The sequence below is a fragment of the Pseudophryne corroboree genome, chromosome 6, assembly GCF_028390025.1.
Source record: "Pseudophryne corroboree isolate aPseCor3 chromosome 6, aPseCor3.hap2, whole genome shotgun sequence".
In the NCBI taxonomy this organism is placed as follows: Eukaryota; Metazoa; Chordata; class Amphibia; order Anura; family Myobatrachidae; genus Pseudophryne; species Pseudophryne corroboree.
Window position 1 is genome coordinate 468718615 of NC_086449.1, and position 22531 is coordinate 468741145.

Genomic DNA, 22531 nt, shown 5'->3' on the forward strand with positions numbered 1-22531 from the left:
AGTTGGACACTGACGGCAAATAGATTAATGAAATTTTATTGACGACCACGTGCAGTGATTACTGCAGACACCCTTCTTGGCAAACTGTCCACAAGTTCCTGGACAACAGCAGGAGGTATGTTTTGATATTCAGTCTTACGTCCAGTGACCAACTGCGACACTTTTGGGGAGAGTATCTTGCACATTGTCTATACTCCAGAAATAGGTGTATACAAGTACGGACCAATCAGAACACTCATATGATGACTGCTATGAAACCAAAAGTACAGTAAGGGTTAAATATACACATATGGGTGAAAATGTGCACTTCGTTCCATGCATGCAATGCTGGAGCATCTGCAGCCAACTGTCGGTCAACTCTCAAAACCAGTGATGGGAATTCACTGATAAAATAATAACAAAAACGAGAGGAAAACAGTAACTTTATATGGTGGTGCATTTGAAAATAGTATTTGAATTGTGGCTCAGTCAATCTGTCATTGGCTACAACATCTGCACCACCAGATAAACTTTTGACTGTACTGAGGAGTTTGGAGGTTGCACCTAATAGTTTGGAATAGTTCTTGAACAAAATCATTATGAGAAGTAATAATAGGAACATGAGCCCTTTTTGAATTGTAAGACACTCAGGCGCAGATGTACAGTACTAAGGGGGACATTTACTAAGCAGTGATTAGAGCGGAGAAGTGAGCCAGTGGAGAAGTGCCCCATCAACCAATCAGCAGCTCTGTATCATTTAATAGTATGCAAATTATAGATGTTACTTCAGTGCTGATTGGTTGTCATGGGCAACTTCTCCTCTGGCTCACTTCTCTACTCTTATCACTGCTTAGCAGTGGTGCAAGTGGGCGGGTACGGGTGGGTACGGCGTACCCGTAAGAATTTAGCCGTGGGTACGCCGTACCCACACCGACGGGCCGCTGCTCCTCTTCCCTCCCTCCCTCTGCTGGCTCCACACCGCACCCGCCGTCCCCGCCGCATCGCCGCTGATGTGAGGGGAGGAGAGCGCAGCCTGCGCCTCTCCTTCCCCTCAGTCTCCGGCGGGTGTCATAGTTTAATTCAGCGCCGATCCGTGAGCCAATCAGAGCTCGCACCGCGAGCTCTGATGGGCTCACGGATCGGCGCTGAATTAAACTGTGAGACACCCGCCGGAGACTGAGGGGAAGGAGAGGCGCAGGCTGCGCTCTGCTTCCCTCACATGACAGACAAGACAGCAGCGGCCAGCGGCAGCGGTGAGCAGGGAAGGGGGGGGGGCATGTTATACCTGGCACTGGGGGATATCTGGCACTGGGGGGGCATTTCTATCTGGCACTGGGGGATATCTGGCACTGGGGGCATATCTGGCACAGGGGGGCATATATACCTGGCACTGGGGGATATCTGGCACAGGGGGGGCATGTATACCTGGCACTGGGGGATATCTGGCACTGGGGGGGCATGTATACCTGGCACTGGGGGATATCTGGCACTGGGGGCATATCTGGCACAGGGGGGCATATATACCTGGCACTGGGGGATATCTGGCACAGGTGGGGCATGTATACCTGGCACTGGGGGATATCTGGCACTGGGGGGGCATGTATACCTGGCACTGGGGGATATCTGGCACTGGGGGCATATCTGGCACTGTAGGGGCATTTCTGTATCTGGCACGGGGGGCAATGTATATCTGACACAGTGGGGGCATTTGTGTATTTGGCACTGTGGGGCAATGTGTATCTGACACTGTGAGGCAATGTATATCTGGCACTCTGGGGGCATTTCTGTATCTGGCACTGTGGGGCAATGTGTATCTGGCACTGTGAGGCAATGTGTATCTGGCACTGTGGGGCAATGTGTATCTGGCACTGTGGGGCAATGTATATCTGGCACTGTGGGGCAACGTGTATCTGGCACTATTGGGGTCATACGTGTATCTGCCCCTCCCCCCATATGTGTATCACGCCCCCATTTTCATTGGCCACGCCCCATGTGGCATTTGGCCACACCCATTTTTTTGCGCGCGCCTTCGGCGCACGCACACAGTGCCCGTAAGACATTTTTTCTACTTGCACCACTGCTGCTTAGTAAATGTCCCCCTAAGTCTTGGAGAGGCTGTAACATGGCAATTAGGAGCTGATTGGCTGGTACTTTATCTCTCTCTCTCCACTTTATCACTCTACAAGGCTTAGTACATCTCTCCATTAATATTGTCTACATCTATTAAAAACAATTCTATGCCACTTAGTGCAGGACATATTACTTTATATTCCATGTACAGTATTTTAGAGTTGGTTAGGCATTGTTTATTGCAAGTTATTGTTGAAATGTTCAATACTGATGAGTGTGGGTATATATATAAATATATATATATATATATATATATATATATATATATATAAAAATTCTGGAAAGCGGCGTTAAAGATATTTACTATGTAAAAATTTGGAGTACACAGGAAATGGAGTTGTCTCCAATCTGAAGGAAACATGCTGGAGTGTAATACAAATGCCAGCATAGCAAGCACCAAAGAATGGCAGTTCAATAGCCAAAATCTCCACTGAGTCAAACTGCCAGGACATGTTGAAATGTATATGAAACATTTTATATGGCTTATTCCTTTCCACATACAGTATACAATAAATGTTAACAATGGTTTTTAAATGAGAAGACTTACCTTTGCAGAAGGACTTCCCTGGACTTTTTCTAGTACTCCTAAAAAGCCAAGTGAGTTGTTTTGAAATATAAATACAAATACATCTTCCAAAATAATTTCCATTGTAATGTGATCTTCCAGATTTAGGCTACTGAACTCAAACTGTTCTTTTACCTTGGAAACAAGACAAGGATATACTATATGTAATCAGAAGTAACACATAGGGGGAAATTTACTAAGCTCCCGATTTTGACCGAGATGCCGTTTTTTCATCAAAGTGTCATCTCGGTAATTTACTAAGCAATAATCACGGCAGTGATGAGGGCATTCGTAATTTTTTGCAAGTCCAAGAAAAAAATTACGAATGAATACACCATCGGTCAAAACGCGGCTGTTTAAGTATGAATCTCGGTAATTTACTAAGAAGTGCAAAGCAAAAAAAAAACAAACACTGCCGTGAAAAATTACAACTCGTAAAAAAGTGCTAAAAAAAAACAGACCTACTTTTTTTTTCCGTGATTGGATAGGCATGCAGGGATCCATGAGATCCGTGCATGTATATCAGTGGGAAGGGGTGGGAAAGTTGTTATTTTATTAAAAAAAATTGCGTGGGGTCCCCCCTCCTAAGCATAACCAGCCTCGGGCTCTTTGAGCCGATCCTGGTTGCAGAAATATGGGGAAAAAATTGACAGGGGTTCCCCCATATTTAAGCAACCAGCATCGGGCTCTGCGCCTGGTCCTGGTTCCAAAAATACGGGGGACAAAAAGAGTAGGGGTCCCCCGTATTTTTAAAACCAGCACCGGGCTCCACTAGCTGGACAGATAATGCCACAGCCGGGGGTCACTTTGATATAGTGCCCTGCGGCCGTGGCATCAAAAATCCAACTAGTCACCCCTGGCCGGGGTACCCTGGGGGAGTGGGGACCCCTTCAATCAAGGGGTCCCCCCCCCCAGCCACACAAGGGCCAGGGGTGAAGCCCGAGGCTGTCCCCCCCCATCCAATGGGCTGCGGATGGGGAGGCTGATAGCCTTTTGTGATAATGAAAAGATATTGTTTTTAGTAGCAGTACTACAAGGCCCAGCAAGCCTCCCCCGCATGCTGGTACTTGGAGAACCACAAGTACCAGCATGCGACGGAAAAACGGGCCCGCTGGTACCTGTAGTACTACTACTAAAAAAATACCCAAAAAAAGACAAGACACACACACCGTGAAAGTAAAGATTTATTACATACATGCACACAAACATACATACATACTTACCTTATGTTCACACGCAGGTCGGTCCTCTTCTCCAGTAGAATCCAAGGGGTACCTGTTGAATAAATTCTACTCACCAGATCGCGGGTCCCAGGGTCCTCGGGGCATCCATTTGTAATCCACGTACTTGCATAAAATAAGAAAACGGAAAGCCGAGCCACGAACTGAAAGGGGCCCCATGTTTTCACATGGGACTCCTTACCCCGAATGCCAGAAACCCACTCTGACTTCTGTCTAAGTGGGTTTCTTCAGCCAATCAGGGAGCGCCACGTTGTAGCACTCTCCTGATCGGCTGTGTGCTCCTGTACTGAGTGACAGGCGGCACACGGCAGTGTTACAATGTAGCGCCTATGCGCTCCATTGTAACCAATGGTGGGAACTTTCTGCCCTGCGGTTGACCTAAAGTGACGTCACCGCTGAGCAGAAAGTTCCCAGCATTGGTTACAATGGAGCGCATAGGCGCTACATTGTAACACTGCCGTGTGCCGCCTGTCACTCAGTACAGGAGCACACAGCCGATCAGGAGAGTGCTACAACGTGGCACTCCCTGATTGTCTGAAGAAACCCACTTAGACATCAGTCAGAGTGGGTTTCTGGCAGTCGGGAAAAGGGGATCCATGTGCAAACATGGGTCCCCTTTTAGTGCGTGGCTCGGGTGTCCGTTTTGTTATTTTTTTCAAGTACGTGGATTACACCTGGATTCCCCGAGGACCCTGGACCCCTGGATCTCGTGAGTATAATTTCTTCAACAGGTACCCCTTGGATTCTACTGGAGAAGAGGACCGACCTGCGTGGGAACATAAGGTAAGTATGTATGTATGTGTGTATGTATGTAATAAAATTATACTTTCACGGTGTGTGTGTCTTGTGTTTTTTTGGGTATTTTTTTAGTAGTAGTACTACAGGTACCAGCGGGCCCGTTTTTCCGCCGCATGCTGGTACTTGTGGTTCTCCAAGTACCAGCATGCGGGGGAGGCTTGCTGGGACTTGTAGTACTGCTACTAAAAACAATATCTTTTCTTTTACAACAAAGGCTATCAGCCCCCCCATCCGCAGCCCATTGGATGGGGGGGGACAGCCTCGGGCTTCACCCCTGGCCCTTGGGTGGCTGGGGGGGGGGACCCCTTGATTGAAGGGGTCCCCACTCCCCCAGGGTACCCCGGCCAGGGGTGACTAGTTGGATTTTTGATGCCACGGCCGCAGGGCACTATATAAAAGTGACCCCCGGCTGTGGCATTATCTGTCCAGCTAGTGGAGCCCGGTGCTGGTTTTAAAAATACGGGGGACCCCTACTCTTTTTGTCCCCCGTATTTTTGGAACCAGGACCAGGCGCAGAGCCCGATGCTGGTTGCTTAAATATGGGGGAACCCCTGTCATTTTTTTTCCCATATTTCGGCAACCAGGATCGGCTCAAAGAGCCCGAGGCTGGTTATGCTTAGGAGGGGGGACCCCACGCAATTTTTTTTAAATATTTGACAGTGTTTAATTTAAAAAAAACAAAAAAAATGAACCCCAGCACGGATCACACAGATCCGGCCGAGATTCATTGTAAAAAAGTCGGCAGTGTTTTGCTAATCACTGCCGTAAAAATAGAAAAAAAAACACGAATGACATCGACATCGGAACAAAAGAAAAACCCGAATACGACAGCTTAGTAAATTAGTCGTAATCAATTCAAAAAGTTGCAGTTTTACACTTTCGATGTCATTCGTGATTGAACTTTGACCTGAAACGGGAAAATACGAATCTTAGTAAATTTACCCCATAGAGAGCACACTCCCCGTATATAACTAGTATACACAGCAGACAAAGGTAGCTATTTACAGCTGTTTGGAATCTTTTAATATATAGTTCAGAAATACAAAATGAGTTATTTAAATGTGAAGGTATTCTTTGTACTGGAATAGTCCATTAAACTGGATTCTCTTTTCCTGATCACATTTAAGCATAGTTGCCGACTTCTGGGCTGCTCTCTCCGGGAGAGAGCAGCCCGTCGGCTCAGCAGGGGGGGCGGGCAGTGAGGTGACGTGACAGGGGGCGGGCCAGAGGTGGAACGGAGGCGGACCAGAGGTGGAATGGGGCGTGGCTTCTGGACTGCATCATTTAAGCCGCGATTACCGGCATTATACAGCAGGGGGCGTGGTTACGATGACGCGATTCAACAAGAATCGCGTCATCGCCTGCCCAGACCGCCCACTTTACTCGTTAAGTGGGCGGCGGGCAGGGGGTGACCCGCGGATATCGGGAGACTTGCCTGCTCTTCCGGGGGGCCGGGAGGGTCACCCGTTTTTCGAGAGCCTCCCGGCCATTCCGGGAGGGTAGGCAAGTATGCATTTAAGCCTTTTGGAGTACAGTAAAGTGTTCTTGTTTTTTGTGTGTGGAAATTTCCTTAATGATTGCTCTTGCAGTTTAACCTGAAATATGTTAGCATTCATTATCAACCATAGAAGTAAAAAAACTGTCACAGTGCACCAGAATAATAGCATATACATTTTTCTTTTAAACACAGATCAACACTGATTTAATACACTATTTTAAAAATACATAAAAAGATAATATTTTGCCTGGACAGCTGCTATAATGTTATAATATAGAGGGTCATTCCGAGTTGTTCGCTCATTGCCGATTTTTGCTATGCTGCGATTTGTTGCTAACTGCGCATGCGCATGGTACACAGAGCGCATGCGCTAAGTTATTTAACACAAAACTTAGTAGATTTGCTGGTGTTCGAGCTACGTTTTTCAGTCGCACTGCTGATCGGTGAATGATTGACAGGAAAGGGGCGTTTCTGGGTGGTAACTGAGCCTTTTCCGGGAGTGTGCAAAAAAACGCAGGCATGTCAGGGAAAAACGCGGGAGTGTCTGGAGAAACGGGGGAGTGGCTGGCCGAACGCAGGGCGTGTTTGTGACGTCAAACCAGGAACTAAACGGACTGAGCTGATCGCAATCTAGGAGTAGGTCTGGAGCTACTCAGAAACTGCAAAGAATCACTTAGTAGCAATTTTGCTAATCTTTCGTTCGCAATTCTGCTAAGGTAAGATACACTCCCAGAGGGCGGCGGCCTAGCGTGTGCAATGCTGCTAAAAGCAGCTAGCGAGCGAACAACTCGGAATGAGGGCCATAGTGTATCACTTTACTTGACACAATGTGATAGATTTTGCAGACACAACCTTATAATAATGTATCAGCAGTGACTTTATCTCCTTAAGAAAATGATACAATAGATATCAACAAGTACCCATAGACTTGTATCACGCAGCTTCCCAGCTGATTCAATGGAAATTAAGGAGCTGCTTAAACCTGAATATATCCAGTGATTAAGGTTTAGGAATCCAACATTTTTGTTGATGGTATATAATTAAAATAGTCCTGGCAATGGGGGTTATTCCGACCTGTTCGCACGCAGCCATTTTTCGCAACACAGCAATCAGGTCACTACTGCGCATGTGTATGCACCGCAATGCGCAGGCACATCGTACGGATACAAAGTGGCTCATTGCTGAGTGATGGATTTAACGAAGAATCCATTCGCACAGCTGATCGCAAGGAGATTGACAGGAAGAAGGCGTTTGTGAGTGTTAACTGACCGTTTTCTGAGAGTGTTTGGGAAAATGTAGGCAAGTCCAAGCGTTTGCAGGGCGGGTGTCTGCCGTCAATTCCGGGACCAGACAAGCTGAAGTGATCGCAGTGGCTGAGTAAGTTCAGACCTACTCAGAAACTGCACAAAATGTTTTTGCAGAGCTCGGCTGCTCAGCGTTCACACACTTGCAAAGTGAAAATACACTCACCTATAGGCGGCAACTATCTGATCGCAGCACTGCAGAAAGTAGCTAGCGAGCGATCAACTCAGAATGACCCCCAATGTGTTTATAAAATACGTAATGAAGAAACAACTTTGCAGCTTATTTAGTAAGCAATAGAACAGGTGAGTTTAATGAGCTTAAATGTTCTTTCTATTGCAGCATGCGCTTTACAGCCGCCTATTGCTTTCTTTGTAAGAGTAAGGATTAAAATGTCACTTTTTACATCTGGCCAGACCGTAAAGGCAATATATTTCAGAGGGTTACAGTATCTCATCACTTTGCTTTTATGCAGAGAGTATCGGACAGTGGTGTAAGTTCTTCCCCATCGCCCAGTGGCAAGTTAGAGTTTTGTGCCCCCACTCCTTGTAAAAAAGGGAAAATTATACACAATTTGGGGCTAGGACAAAGGTGACAGGACCAGGAGGGACAGTGCCAGGAGAGGTGTGACAGGCCCAGTACTGAGATGAAAGGAACAGTACAGTGGGGCATGGACAGACTAAGACAGAGAGGACAGGAACAGGACAGGGGTGACAGGGCCAGGACGGGTGTAGTATGGTATGCCAGTGGCCGGGCTCCCGACACCAGCATACCAGCATACCGTCCTCCGGCATACCGACAGTGTGGCGAGTGCAAATGAGCCCCTTGCGGGCACGGTGGCGCGCTATGCGCGCCACGCTATTTATTCACTATCCAGGGGGGTCGTGGACCCCCAAGATGGAGAAAAAGTGTCGGTATGCCAGGTGTCGGGATTCCGGCGCCGGTATACTGTGCGCTGGAATCCCGACAGCTGTCAAACTGAAGACCACCCACCAGGACAGAACAGAGGGGACAGGAGAGAGGTGACAGGGCCAATACAGAGATGACAGGGACAGTAAAGTGGGGAAGAACAGAAATGACAGGATTGAGGTAGATAACCAAGATAGAGGTGACAGGGACAAGAGAGAGGTGTCAGGGACACAATAAGGACATAGGTGACAGGGCCAGGACAGAGGGTACAGTGGTGACAGGGACAATACAGAACAGAGGGGTGACAGGAACAGGACCATGACAGAGGTACCAGGACAGAGGTGACAGGGACAGAACCGAAGGGACCGGAGAGAGGGTTAACAGGACCAGGAAAGGGGTAGCACGGACATAACCAGGACAGAGGTGACAGGACAAGGACAGAGCTGACAGGGACAGAACAGAAGGGTCAGGAGAAAGGGATGATAGGGCCAGTATAGAGGTGACAGGGACAGGAGAGAAGGGAGACAGAGCCAGCACAGAGGTGACGGGAAAGTGGTGATAGAGACAAAAGAGAGGGGAGACAGGGACAGGAGAGCGATGACAGGGACAGGACAGAAGGGCCAGGAAAGAGGGAAGACAGGGCAGAGGTGACAGGGACAGGACAGGGGTGAGAGGACAGAAGGGCCAGGAGAGATGGGAGACAGGGCCAGCACAGAGGGGACAGGACAGGGGTGACAGGGCCAGCACAGAAGAGAGAGGACAGAGGTGACAGGAACAGGACAGAAGGGTCAGGAGAGAGGGGAGACAGGGCCAGCACAGAATGGGACAGGACAGAGGTGACAAGGCCAGTACAGAGGGGACAGGACATAGGTGACAAAGACAGGACAGGGGTGACAGGGACAGGACAGAAGGGCCAGGAGATAGGAGAGACATGACTGCAGGGAGGTGAGAGGGACAGGAGAGTGGGGAGACAGGACCAGGACACAGCCCTGAATTCAGCACTGGTGGGAGGAGGTAGTTGGCAGCCCGGAGGCACTCACTATATATACTGTAACTGATACAGTATGCCCTACTTCCAGTCCCACTCACTACACTACTTAGCTTCAGGACAAACACAGCCGCTTTCCATCCCTACACCCCACGCAGTTCCCCGTCCCATACCTTTGCCTCTCCACACCCCGTTAAACTGTTGCAGCTATAATCGCTGTCCTCCGCCAGTGACTCGCTGGCTGAAGCTTGGCCACTTCCTCTTTGTTTCACAGCAGCCGGCTCCTGGATCACTGGGCAGCAGCAGCAGCAGCAGCAGAGGCTGGGAGCCGCGAGGGAGTGGAGAACGCAGGTGGCCAGCTGGAGCGCTGGCCGGCTATGTGAGTGCATGTGGCGGTGGAAGAAAAATCCGGTCTGGGTCTTGAAAAGGGCAGCAGACGGCTCCTCTGTTTATTCAAGTAGGAAGGGCACGGAACAGTCAGGGTACAATAAATGAAGTGCACCCCTTTAGGGCTGGAGCTCAGCAGCTGCAGACTCCGTTGTCTCTGGCAGTTCCGCCCCTGGTATAGGATAGTCCTCCCGACTGCTGGTGCTCACTCCATTTTTGCAGTCATCTCCGGAGGCAGCTCACTCCAAGCAAGTGGTTCAGATGTTTGATTTAGCGTGTATTCTGACAGATATTAACATGGTTAAAACATGGATGTTTTTTAATGCCTCCCAGTATAAAAATCATCCACTTTTCAACCATGTTACCATGTGTCAGAATAGTGATATGAAGGTTCTATCAATCACAGGCATAGAACAAGTAAAAACTACAAACAAAGGAGGTGATCGGTTTGGAAAACTATGCAGACATGAAGCCTACTGGATTTACAGTTTGAAATCACTTATGCAATGTGGACTAAATGATACCATCAAGTTAAATAACATCTAAGATGTGAACTAGCGGCTAATGCCATACAAACCCAAAGAAGCTAAGTGCGTCAGGGTGGGCGCCCTGTGGAATCCGGTGTACCTCGCAGAAAGATTTAACTAAGTCTACCATAAATCTCCTTTTCTGCAGCGGGGTACACTGGTATTCCACAGAGAATAACATCGGGGATGTCCTAAAGTAGTTCCTCATGGGAGGGGATGCACTGTAGCGGGCACAAGAACCCGGCATCCAAAGGAAGGCATAGAACCTGATGAATGTGTTCACAGAGAACCACGTAACCACCTTGCATAATTGTTCAGCAGACGCGCCTCGGCGGGCCGCCCAAGAAGGTCCAACAGACAGGGTAGAATGGGCTTTGATAGCAGCAGGAGCTGGGAGTCCAGCCTGTGCATAAGCTTGTGCAATCACTATTCTAATCCATCTGGCCATGGTCTGCTTTCACGTTTGTGAAAACCAAAAAGTACAGAAAAAGGTATCTGACCTCCTGAGGGAGGCAGTCCTCTCTACGTAAATACGGAGAACCCGTACAACATCCAAAGACCACTCTTTGGAGGACAAACAAGAAGAGATAAAGGCCGGTACCACAATCTCTTGGTTACGATGAAAATATTATACCATCTTAGGTAGATAACCAGGGCGAGTACGAAGAACTTCCCGGTCACGGTGAAAAATCAGTGTCACAACTGAGGGCCTGAGCTGACGGGAGGCAGCCTCAGTTGTAGGGGCTGAGATGTACCGGAACCTGGGAGGTTGTATCAGACCCCTGGACATGTAAGTAACATGAATAATAACTGCCCGAAGGCGTGACCACGACAACTTGGATAAAAGTCAATGATGTTTATTATGACAACTCCGCAACACAGCAGCAGTAAAAGAAAACATAAAAGTCAGCAAAGAATAAATACAGTTCCTGGGTACTACAGGGTGGCAGGAGCCACAGGGCACTGGTAGTGTGAGATAGTTCTAATAATCTTCTAGATGGAAAGTCCTTACCAGGCCCGACTGTAGCAATGGAGATAACCCAGGATTGTACCAGCTGGTGTTCCAGGAAAAGCTGGGCTGCTGAAGATAAAACGGCTGCTGTGGATACTGGCTGGAACCAGACTGTTGTTAGCACGGAGTGGATACTGGCTGGAACCAGTTAAATAATAAATGAACTTGGGAGCGATGAAATATGAACTGAAGTTAGGAGTTTGAGAGCGGTGAAATTATAATACCGGTGGAGAGTGGTAAAGTGTAGAAAGGACACCGGCCCTTTAAGAGAAGCTGTACTCTGCTGGAAGCTGGGCTGGAAGCAGGTAATGTTGTAACTGGAAACAGATGAATCCACAATGGATCGGAGAGTCAGGCTACACCGCAGGTGGAATGCTGGTGCGGGTCTCTATGGTGGAAGTCTTGAGACAGGAGCTGGAACCTGGAAGACAATCACAGGAGAGAGACAAACAGGAACTAGGTTTGACAACCAAAGCACTGACGCCTTCCTTGCTCAGGCACAGTGTATTTATACCTGCAGCAAGGAAGGGATTGGCTAGGCAATTATGCAGATTAACAATACTGACAACAGATTGGAGTAAATGATCAGCTGACAGAATCCAAGATGGCTGCGCCCATGCAGACACTAGGAGGGAAGTTTGGTTTGTAATCCATGTGGTAATGAAAACAGTAATGGCGGCGCCGGCCACTGGAGACAGGAGGCGCCAGGCTGACAGATGCACATCCAACCACGCGGACACAGCGGAGGCCGCGGCTGACGTAATCGCCACTCAGACACTCTGCATGCAGAAGTTCAGGGACGGCGGCGGAGGCCGCGGGAGACGCCATGCCAGGTGTAATATGGCGTTTACTGTGACAGCGTCCCAGAGTGACAGGAGAGGATACAGGAATGTACACATCAGGATAACAGATGGGATCCGGTCCTGGAGCGCTGAGCCAGCCTTAGGAGGCATCTGATGGGTAAGAAATGGCGTCCAGATACCCGGATCGTGACAGCACCCCCCCCCCCCCTTTAGGAGTGGCCCCAGGACACTTCTTTGGCTTTTGAGGAAACTTGGAATGGAATCTCCGGACCAAGGCAGGAGCATGGACATCAGAAGCATTGGTCCATGAACGTTCCTCAGGACCATAACCCTTCCAGTCAATAAGATATTGTAGTTGACCGTAACGGTGACGTGAGTCCAGGATCTTGGCCACTTCATACTCAACGCCTCGTTGAGTTTGGACTTTCGGAGTTGGAGGAAGTGAAGAATGAAACCGATTCAAGATCAGCGGTTTCAACAGGGAAACATGGAATGTCCTGGGTATTTTTAAGAAGGGAGGCAACTGGAGTCTGTAAGCAACAGGATTGATGACTTGTTCAATCTTGAAAGGACCGATATAGCGAGGTGCAAACTTCATACTGGGAACTCTTAACCTCAAATTCTTCGTGGATAACCATACCCGATCACCCACCTTGAGAGCAGGAACTGCTCGACGCTTCTTATCCGCAAACTTCTTGTACCTGAACGATGCCTTGAGCAGAGCTGATCGTACGCTCTTCCAGATATTGGCAAACTGATGCAAGGTGATATCCACTGCGGGAACAGAAGTTGCTGGAAGCGGTTGGAACTCAGGGACTTTAGGGTGGAATCCAAAGTTAGTGAAGAATGGTGTTGAAGCAGATGAAGAATGATACTGGTTGTTATGACAGAACTCGGCCCAGGGAAGTAATTGAACCCAGTCATCTTGATAGGAGGACACATAGATGCGGAGGAAGGCCTCCAAGTCCTGATTCACCCTCTCGGTTTGACCATTGGTCTGAGGATGGTAAGCCGTGGAAAACTTTAGCTTGACTTGGAGGACTTGACATAAACTTCGCCAGAATTTGGCTGTGAATTGAACTCCTCGATCTGAGATAATTTCTTCAGGAAGACCGTGGAGTCGGAAGATCTCTTGTATGAATACTTGAGCCAACTTGGAAGCTGACGGAAGACCGGTGAGAGGAATGAAGTGTGCCATCTTGGTGAACCGGTCAACTACCACCCAGATGGTATTGAACTTGTTGCACATGGGTAAATCTGTAATAAAATCCATCGACAAATGGGTCCAAGGTCGACGGGGAACAGATAGTGGAACCAGTTGCCCCGCAGGCGACTGGCGGGATACCTTATGTTGAGCACACTTTGGGCAAGATGCAATAAACTCCAAGACATCCTTTTTCAGAGTTGGCCACCAATAGGACCTAGAGATAAACTCCAGGGTTTTTTGGATACCTGTATGTCCGGCAAAACGGGAAGCATGGGCCCAATGCATGAGCTTCTTCCTTAGCATCGGTTTCACAAAACTTTTCCCTGATGGGGGCGTAGAGTCCATCCCTACCGTGGAGAATGCCAACGGATTTATAATAGGATGCTTGTCTGAAGACTCTGACTCATTTTCTTGCTCCCATGAGCGGGAAAGGGCATCGGCCTTGCGATTCTGAGAGCCCGGACAGAACTGGAGTTTAAAGTCGAACCTGGAAAAGAAAAGTGCCCATCTGGCCTGACGAGGGTTGAGACATTGTGCACCTTTCAGATATAAAAGGTTCTTGTGGTCTGTAAGTATGGTGATTGAATGAGAAGCTCCCTCCAACAGATACCTCCACTCTTCTAGAGCGAGCTTGATGGCTAGCAACTCCTGGTCGCCAATGGCATAGTTGCGCTCAGCTGGAGAGAACTTCCGGGAGAAGAAACTGCAAGGGTGTAAATGGCCATCTTTAGCCCTCTGAGATAACACCGCTCCTACTCCAACGGAGGAGGCATCCACCTCTAAGATGAAAGGAGAGTCGATGTCAGGCTGTTTCAGAACAGGCGCAGAGATGAACCTTTGTTTTAAAAGATGAAATGCTTGCATGGCTTCTTCAGACCACTTGGACGGGTTAGCACCCTTCTTAGTGAAAGCAGTAATAGGCGCCACAATGGTGGAAAAGTCTCGTATAAACTTTCGGTAATAGTTGGCGAACCCTAAGAACCTCTGGACCCCTTTGAGGGTTAAGGGTACCGGCCAATTTTGGATTGCTTGTAGTTTCTCAGGATCCATCTCTAGTCCGGAACCGGACACAATGTACCCTAGAAACGGAATGGACTTGACTTCAAAGACGCATTTCTCTAATTTACAATAGAGATGATTGACACGGAGACGGTACAGAACCTCTTTAACCCAAAAACGATGTTCCTCTAAATCGTTGGCAAAAATGAGGATATCGTCTAGATAGACCACGACATGACGGTATAGAATGTCTCTGAAGATCTCATTGACAAAATGCTGGAAGACAGCTGGAGCATTGCTCAATCCGAAGGGCATGACGAGGTACTCATAATGTCCGTCACGGGTGTTAAAGGCGGTCTTCCACTCGTCACCCTCACGGATCCGGATGAGATTGTATGCACCTCTCAAGTCCCGCTTTGTAAAGATGGTAGCTCCGCTAACTCTGTCAAAGAGCTCAGTAATCAGGGGTAAAGGATAACGGTTCTTGATGGTAATGTCGTTCAAACCTCTGTAGTCGATGCACGGCCGCAGACCACCATCTTTCTTTTTTACAAAAAAGAAGCCTGCGCCGGCTGGAGAAGAAGAAGGTCGAATGAACCCCTTTGCTAGGTTCTCTTTAATGTATTCCTCCATAGAATGCATCTCAGGCAGAGACAACGGATAAGTTCGGCCTCGAGGTGGAACCTTCCCTGGAACGAGATCAATCGGGCAGTCCCATTCTCTATGAGGAGGAAGGATATCAGCAGAAGCTTTACTGAACACATCCGTGAAATCTTGAAATGGAGGAGGTGGAACATCAGACGACCTGGGGGAGGAAGAACAGACAGGCAATACTTTAAACAAACATGTCTCAGCACAGGAGGAACCCCATGCCAGGATTTGCGTAGTCGTCCAATCAATTGTAGGATTGTGAAGACGGAGCCATGGAAGGCCCAGGACCACAGGATGTGTGGCTCTTGGAATAACTAAAAAAGAAATAAGTTCGGAATGAAGAACTCCCACTCTCAGACGAACTGGTAGAGTCCTTAAAGAAATAACTGCATCAAAAATTTTGCTGCCATCCACGGCAGTTAAAGAAATGAACGAAGGAAGTCTCTCGGTGGGTAGAGACCACCGTTTAACATAGGCTTCGGTAATAAAGTTCCCAGCTGCTCCGGAATCCAGGAGGGCAATGACGTTCCGATAACGTTGAGCAACTTGAAGCAAGACTGGGAGATTACAATCTTGAGGAGATGGAGAGGAGATCATTACTCCTAGCCGGCCCTCTCCTTGGCGAGCTAGGGTTTGGAGTTTTCCCGGACGTTCGGGACAGGCATTAATGGTGTGAGACGGAGCTGCACAATAAAGACAGAGAGACTCGGAGAGACGTCTTCGGCGCTCAGCAGGCGTTAAACGGGAACGGCCAATTTGCATGGGCTCATCTTTAGTTGGTGACAGTTGGCGAGGAGGAGGAGCAGAAGATTTTGGAGCAGATGATCTTCCACGCTCAGTTGCTCTCTCTCTGAAACGTAAATCAACTTTTGTGCAGAGTGAGATTAGCTCATCTAACTTAGAGGGTAAGTCTCTGGTAGCTAACTCATCTTTAATACGCTCAGATAAGCCATGCCAGAATGCAGCATACAGGGCCTCGTCGTTCCATGCCAGTTCGGATGCCAGGATCTGGAACTGTATCAGATATTGTCCTACAGTACGTGACCCCTGGCGTAAACGGAGAATCTCGGATGAAGCTGAGGTTACCCGGCCTGGCTCGTCGAAGATGCGCCTGAATGTTGACACGAAGGCAGTGTAGGAAGATAGCAGGGTGTCGGACCTCTCCCATAACGGTGATGCCCAATCAAGGGCTGAGCCACTGAGAAGAGAAATAATGTAGGCAATTTTTGTACGGTCACTGGGAAAATTGCCAGGTTGTAGCTCAAACTGAATCTCACACTGGTTGAGAAATCCCCTGCAGAATCTTGGAGATCCGTCAAATTTTGCTGGCGTTGGAAGATGAAGACGTGGAGCAGAAATGGGTAAGGTGGGTGGGGTTATAGCTGGAGTCACTGTGGTTGACGCACCAGACGCGCCTGATCCACGGAGAGTTGTCTGAATCCCATCCAGCCGAGTAGAGAAATCCTGGAGACAGCGGATGATGTGGCCCTGTGCAGCCTCCTGATGTTCTAGTCGGGCTGCCAGTTCTTGCATCGGCCTTGCCGCTTGATCCTGGTCTCCGGCTGGATTCATTAGGTCAGTGCTTACTGTCACAACTGAGGGCCTGAGCTGACGGGAGGCAGCCTCAGTTGTAGGGGCTGAGATGTACCGGAACCTGGGAGGTTGTATCAGACCCCTGGACATGTAAGTAACATGAATAATAACTGCCCGAAGGCGTGACCACGACAACTTGGATAAAAGTCAATGATGTTTATTATGACAACTCCGCAACACAGCAGCAGTAAAAGAAAACATAAAAGTCAGCAAAGAATAAATACAGTTCCTGGGTACTACAGGGTGGCAGGAGCCACAGGGCACTGGTAGTGTGAGATAGTTCTAATAATCTACTAGATGGAAAGTCCTTACCAGGCCCGACTGTAGCAATGGAGATAACCCAGGATTGTACCAGCTGGTGTTCCAGGAAAAGCTGGGCTGCTGAAGATAAAACGGCTGCTGTGGATACTGGCTGGAACCAGACTGTTGTTAGCACGGAGTGGATACTGGCTGGAACCAGTTAAATAATAAATGAACTTGGGAGCGATGAAATATGAACTGAAGTTAGGAGTTTGAGAGCGGTGAAATTATAATACCGGTGGAGAGTGGTAAAGTGTAGAAAGGACACCGGCCCTTTAAGAGAAGCTGTACTCTGCTGGAAGCTGGGCTGGAAGCAGGTAATGTTGTAACTGGAAGCAGATGAATCCACAATGGACCGGAGAGTCAGGCTACACCGCAGGTGGAATGCTGGTGCGGGTCTCTATGGTGGAAGTCTTGAGACAGGAGCTGGAACCTGGAAGACAATCACAGGAGAGAGACAAACAGGAACTAGGTTTGACAACCAAAGCACTGACGCCTTCCTTGCTCAGGCACAGTGTATTTATACCTGCAGCAAGGAAGGGATTGGCTAGGCAATTATGCAGATTAACAATACTGACAACAGATTGGAGTAAATGATCAGCTGACAGAATCCAAGATGGCTGCGCTCATGCAGACACTTGGAGGGAAGTTTGGTTTGTAATCCATGTGGTAATGAAAACAGTAATGGCGGCGCCGGCCACTGGAGACAGGAGGCGCCAGGCTGACAGATGCACATCCAACCACGCGGACACAGCGGAGGCCGCGGCTGACGTAATCGCCACTCAGACACTCTGCATGCAGAAGTTCAGGGACGGCGGCGGAGGCCGCGGGAGACGCCATGCCAGGTGTAATATGGCGTTTACTGTGACAGCGTCCAAGAGTGACAGGAGAGGATACAGGAATGTACACATCAGGATAACAGATGGGATCCGGTCCTGGAGCGCTGAGCCAGCCTTAGGAGGCATCTGATGGGTAAGAAATGGCGTCCAGATACCCGGATCGTGACAATCAGAAAGGGTGGACGACAGGACAAGGCGCCTAAGTCCGACACCCTCCTAGCAGAGGCAATAGCCAGTAAAAACACGACCTTAAGTGTAAGACATTTAAGATCCACAGACTCAAGAGATTCAAATGGAGACTCTTGTAGGGCATTTAAGACAACAGACAGATCCCATGGAGCCACATGAGGGACATAGGGAGGCTGAATCCATAAAACGCCCTGAGTGAAAGTATGAACATCAGGAGTAGACGTAATTTTCCTCTGAAACCACACCGACAAGGCAAATATATGAACCTTGAGGGAGGCCAGACGAAGGCCTAAATCTAGGCCTTGTTGCAGAAAAGCCAAAAGCCTAGAAGTACTGAACGAATAGGCATCATAATTCTTAGCAGCACACCATGTGAAGTAAGAGTTCCAGACCCTGTAATAAATCCGTGCAGAAGCCGGCTTGCGAGCCTTCAACATAGTTTGAATAACTGCCTCTGAGAATCCCTTGGCCCTCAGGAGTGAAGCTAAAAGAGCCACGCAGTCAAAGCCAGTCTGGCCAGGTCCGGATAGACACAAGGGCCCTGAATGAGGAGGTCTGGGCATTGAGGAAGTAGAAGAGGATACTCTATCGAGAGACCCTGCAGGTCTGAGAACCATTGCTGTCTGGGCCACTCTGGAGCGACTAGAAGTAGTATTCCTCTTTCTTGCTTGAACTTCCTTAGAACCCTGGGCAGGAGTGACACTGGAGGGAACACGTATGGCAGCCGAAAGTTCCATGGAACTGCCAGTGCGTCCACGAATGCTACTTGAGGATCTCTTGTCCTTGATCCGAAGACCCGAAACCTTGTGGTTGTGTTGAGACACCATTAGGTCTACATCTGGTAGGCTCCACTTGACCACTAGGAGTTGAAAGACTTCCGGATGAAGACTCCACTCTCCGGCGTGAACGTCCTGACGACTGAGGAAATTCACTTCCCAGTTGAGGACTCTGGGGATGAACACTGCCAATATTGCTGGCAGATGGCGTTCCGCCCAATGGAGGATTTTTGATACTTCCAGCATTGCCATGCAGCTTCGAGTGTCACCTTGATGATTTATGTATGCCACCATAGTGGCGTTGTCTGATTGTACTTGAACAGGCCTGTTCTGTACTAGAGGCAGGGCCAGTGTCAATGCACTGAACACTGCCTGCAATTCTAGAATGTTTATCAGGAGGAGAGATTCCTCCCTGGTCCACCGACCCTGGAGAGAGTATTGCTCCAACACCACGCCCCAAACTCGCAGACTGGCATCTGTTGTCAGGAGGACCCAGTTGGAGATCTAGAATGGGTGGCCCCTCCTCAACTGTTGGTCCTGTAGCCACCAGCTCAGTGACAGATGAACCTCCGGAGTCAAGGAGATCATTTGAGACCTGATCCAATGAGGGAGTCCATCCCACTTGAAAAGGATTAACTTCTGCAGAGGGCGGGAATAAAATTGAGCATACTCTACCATATCGAAAGCCGACACCATGAGGCCTAGTACTTGCATCGCCGAGTGTATCGACACTCTTGAGTGAGAGAGGAAGTATCTGATCCTGTCCTGAAGTTTCAGGACTTTTGCTGGAGACAGAAACAATCTCTGGCTGTGTGTGTCCAGCAGCGCCCCCAGGTGCATCATGCTCCGAGCAGGGGCCAGCGAGGACTTTTTCCAGTTGATGAGCCACCCGTGGGCTTGTAGGAATTGGACAGTCAGTTTCAGATGACTGAGGAGAACCTCTTGGGAGTTTGCCAGGATCAGCAAGTCGTCCAGATATGGAGATGAGCTGTCATCACGGCCATTACCTTGGTGAATATCCGAGGGGCCGTGGTAAATCCAAATGGAAGGGCCTGGAATTGATAATGTAGGTTGGCAATAGAAAACCGCAGATACTGCTGATGCGACATGGCAATAGGAATATGCAGGTAAGCATCTTGTATGTCCAGGGATTCCATATAGTCTTTGGGTTCCATGCCCAGTACAATAGAGCGCAGAGTTTCCATACGGAATTTGGACACTCTCACAAATTTGTTCAATAATTTGAGGTTGAGTATAGGCCGGAAGGACCCATTTGGCTTTGGAACTAGAAACAGGGTCGAATAGTATCCCCTGCTTCTCTGGGACAGTGGTACCAGCACTACCACTCCTGTGTCCAGGAGGGATTGTACAACCAAGTGTAGAGCTTGCAATTTTAATGGATCCACAGGGATAACCATTGTGCAAAACTGGCGAGGGGAACGTCTCTTGAAGGAGATTGCGTACCCATGAGAGACAATTTCCCACACCCAGGCATCCGAAGTGGTCTTTAACCAGGCCTGGTCGAACTGCAGAAGTTGGCCTCCCACCCTGGGGTCCCCCAGGGGGAGGCCCGCCCCGTCATGCAGCAGGCTTGTCTTGTTTGGAAGCAGGCTGACGGGCGGCCCAGGATTGTTTAGATTTAGACTTAGTGGTTTTGGAAGCATGAGCATGTCGCTAATACGCTTGACCCTTTGCCATCCCTGGAGGGCGAAAGGAATGAAAGGTAGCCTTCGGAGCAGAAGGATTTGTATTTGGGAGACACGCAGTCTTGGCAGTAGCCAAGTCATTTACAATCTTGTTCAGATCCTCCCCAAATAGGATGTCTCCTTTAAAAGGGAGCACCTCCAAGGTCTTTTTGGAGTCCAGGTCCACCTTCCAGGACCTCAACCACATAATTCGGCGAGCCAGGATAGACGTAGTAGATGCCTTAGCCACCATTACACCTGCATCAGAGGCCGCCTACTAAATATAGTGGGAGGCTGTGGTAATATAGGACAGATATTGTCTGGCAGTGTCAGAAAAATCCTGAGGCATCTCATCCTCAATTACCTGAACCCATGCTTCAATTCCTTTTGCAGCCCAGGAGGCTGCCATAGTGGGTCATTGTACAGCACCTGTAAGGGAGTAAATAGACTTCAGGCATCCCTCCACACGCTTATCTGTCAGTTCCTTCAGTGAGGTGACAGTGGTGACAGAGTAGATGACACCACCAGATTGGCAACATGAGAGTCCACCGGCAGTGGAGTTTCCCACTTGTTACTCAACTCTGCAGGGATAGGATAACGAGCTAGCATCTTTTTAGACAGGAAAAAAATTATTTCCTGGAGATGACCAGGATTCCTGACGTATGTCAATTAAATGGTCAGAATGTTGTAAGACTAATTTAGCAACCATCTGACGTTTAAACTTATCAGGTTTCTTAGACATAGTAGTAGGCTCAACATCATCATCTATTTGAAGAATTAGCTTAATAGCCTCCACTAGGTCAGGAAAATCAACCCGGGATGTAGATTCCTCATCAGAAGCAACTGTATCAGTGTCTGACGGATCGGTATATTCCCCATCCTCATCGGAAGAATTATCCAAAATATTAGTGGATTGTGAGGAAGAAATGGCCCGTTTAGATGACCCCTTGGCCCCAGAGGGACGTGGGGTAGACTTTTGTCTAACCAAAGATTGATTTAATTGCTGTAACTGGGTAGACAGAGTATCTGTCCATGACGGATTAACTACAGGGACAATATATGGCTGCATTGGCACAGGAGGTCACACAGGGGGCGTTAAACGTGTCACAAGTGTAGTCAGCATACTTCAGAACGCTGCCCAAGGTGGGTCCTGATTGGCCACAGGTGCTGCAGGTTGACTGGGTGTATGGCACTCAGCACCTGAACCAGCAGCTAAAACTTTTCCCTCAGGTAAATCCATGGTGTCAGTACTGCAGGATGCAGAAGCGTCCACGGATTTCCTGCCCTGTGTGGCAAACATTAAAAGGAACGTAGCCTTAGGGCGTAACAGTACAATATAACCAGACAAACACAATACCTGCAAATAACCCCCTGTGTTATGTGACAGTAAATGCAGGACACGGAACAGAGGATTTAAGTGGTATGAGGTGACTGAGAAACACAGGGAAAATACCAAATCGTATATTCTGTGTGAAACTATATATATATATATATATATATATATATATATATATGGGACCCTGATGCACCTAGCCCCTCAGGGTACAGAATATAGTGATAGCAATATGTGATACAGGAGAATGGAATCCCACACAACAGCTACAGGCACACTCAGTCACATGTACAATGCAGAAGTTATTACATATAAACAATAAAACTGCACTGGACTAGAAAAACTACATATAAATATGTATAGGTATAGATATAACAATGCACAGTAGATACTGGATGTATATCACAGAATACTTGTACAAAATTTTCAGATAAGAGTACACTTGTTCTTAACTAACACTGTCTAAAATGACACGTAGAATACGTAAGTGCCTGTAAATGCACAGCGCTGATGAGACAGGCGGCTTTACAGAGGAAACAGAGCCCTGCAATCCCGGAGATCAGTACAGCAAGTAATGAAGATGGCGCCAAAATCTCTGTCAGGGAGTGAGGGAGAGTGAACTGCAGCTCCAGGGCCAGAACACCAGCAGTATATGGCGCCCGGAGCTGAGGGAGAGTCTACAGATCAGCGCCTTATCCCCTATGTTGGTCCTCACCACCGGGCACTGTGGAGCCTATACCAAACGGATTTTAGTAAATCTGACCTGTGCTCCCTTGCCCTGGTGGATATAGTGGGGTCCCTGTGCAGTACAGTGTCCATG

The 22531-nt window shown here is 48.4% G+C and overlaps 1 protein-coding gene across 2 annotated transcripts in view; it reads right to left on the reverse strand.

Moving 5' to 3' along the window:
* CPED1 (cadherin like and PC-esterase domain containing 1) overlaps positions 1-22531 on the reverse strand; it is a 590522-nt gene that overhangs the window by 364437 nt on the left and 203554 nt on the right. For both annotated transcript variants that reach the window (XM_063927207.1, XM_063927206.1), the window contains exon 9: positions 2657-2809. In XM_063927207.1, the coding sequence (XP_063783277.1) occupies positions 2657-2809 (153 nt within the window). The remainder of the gene's footprint in view (positions 1-2656; positions 2810-22531) is intronic.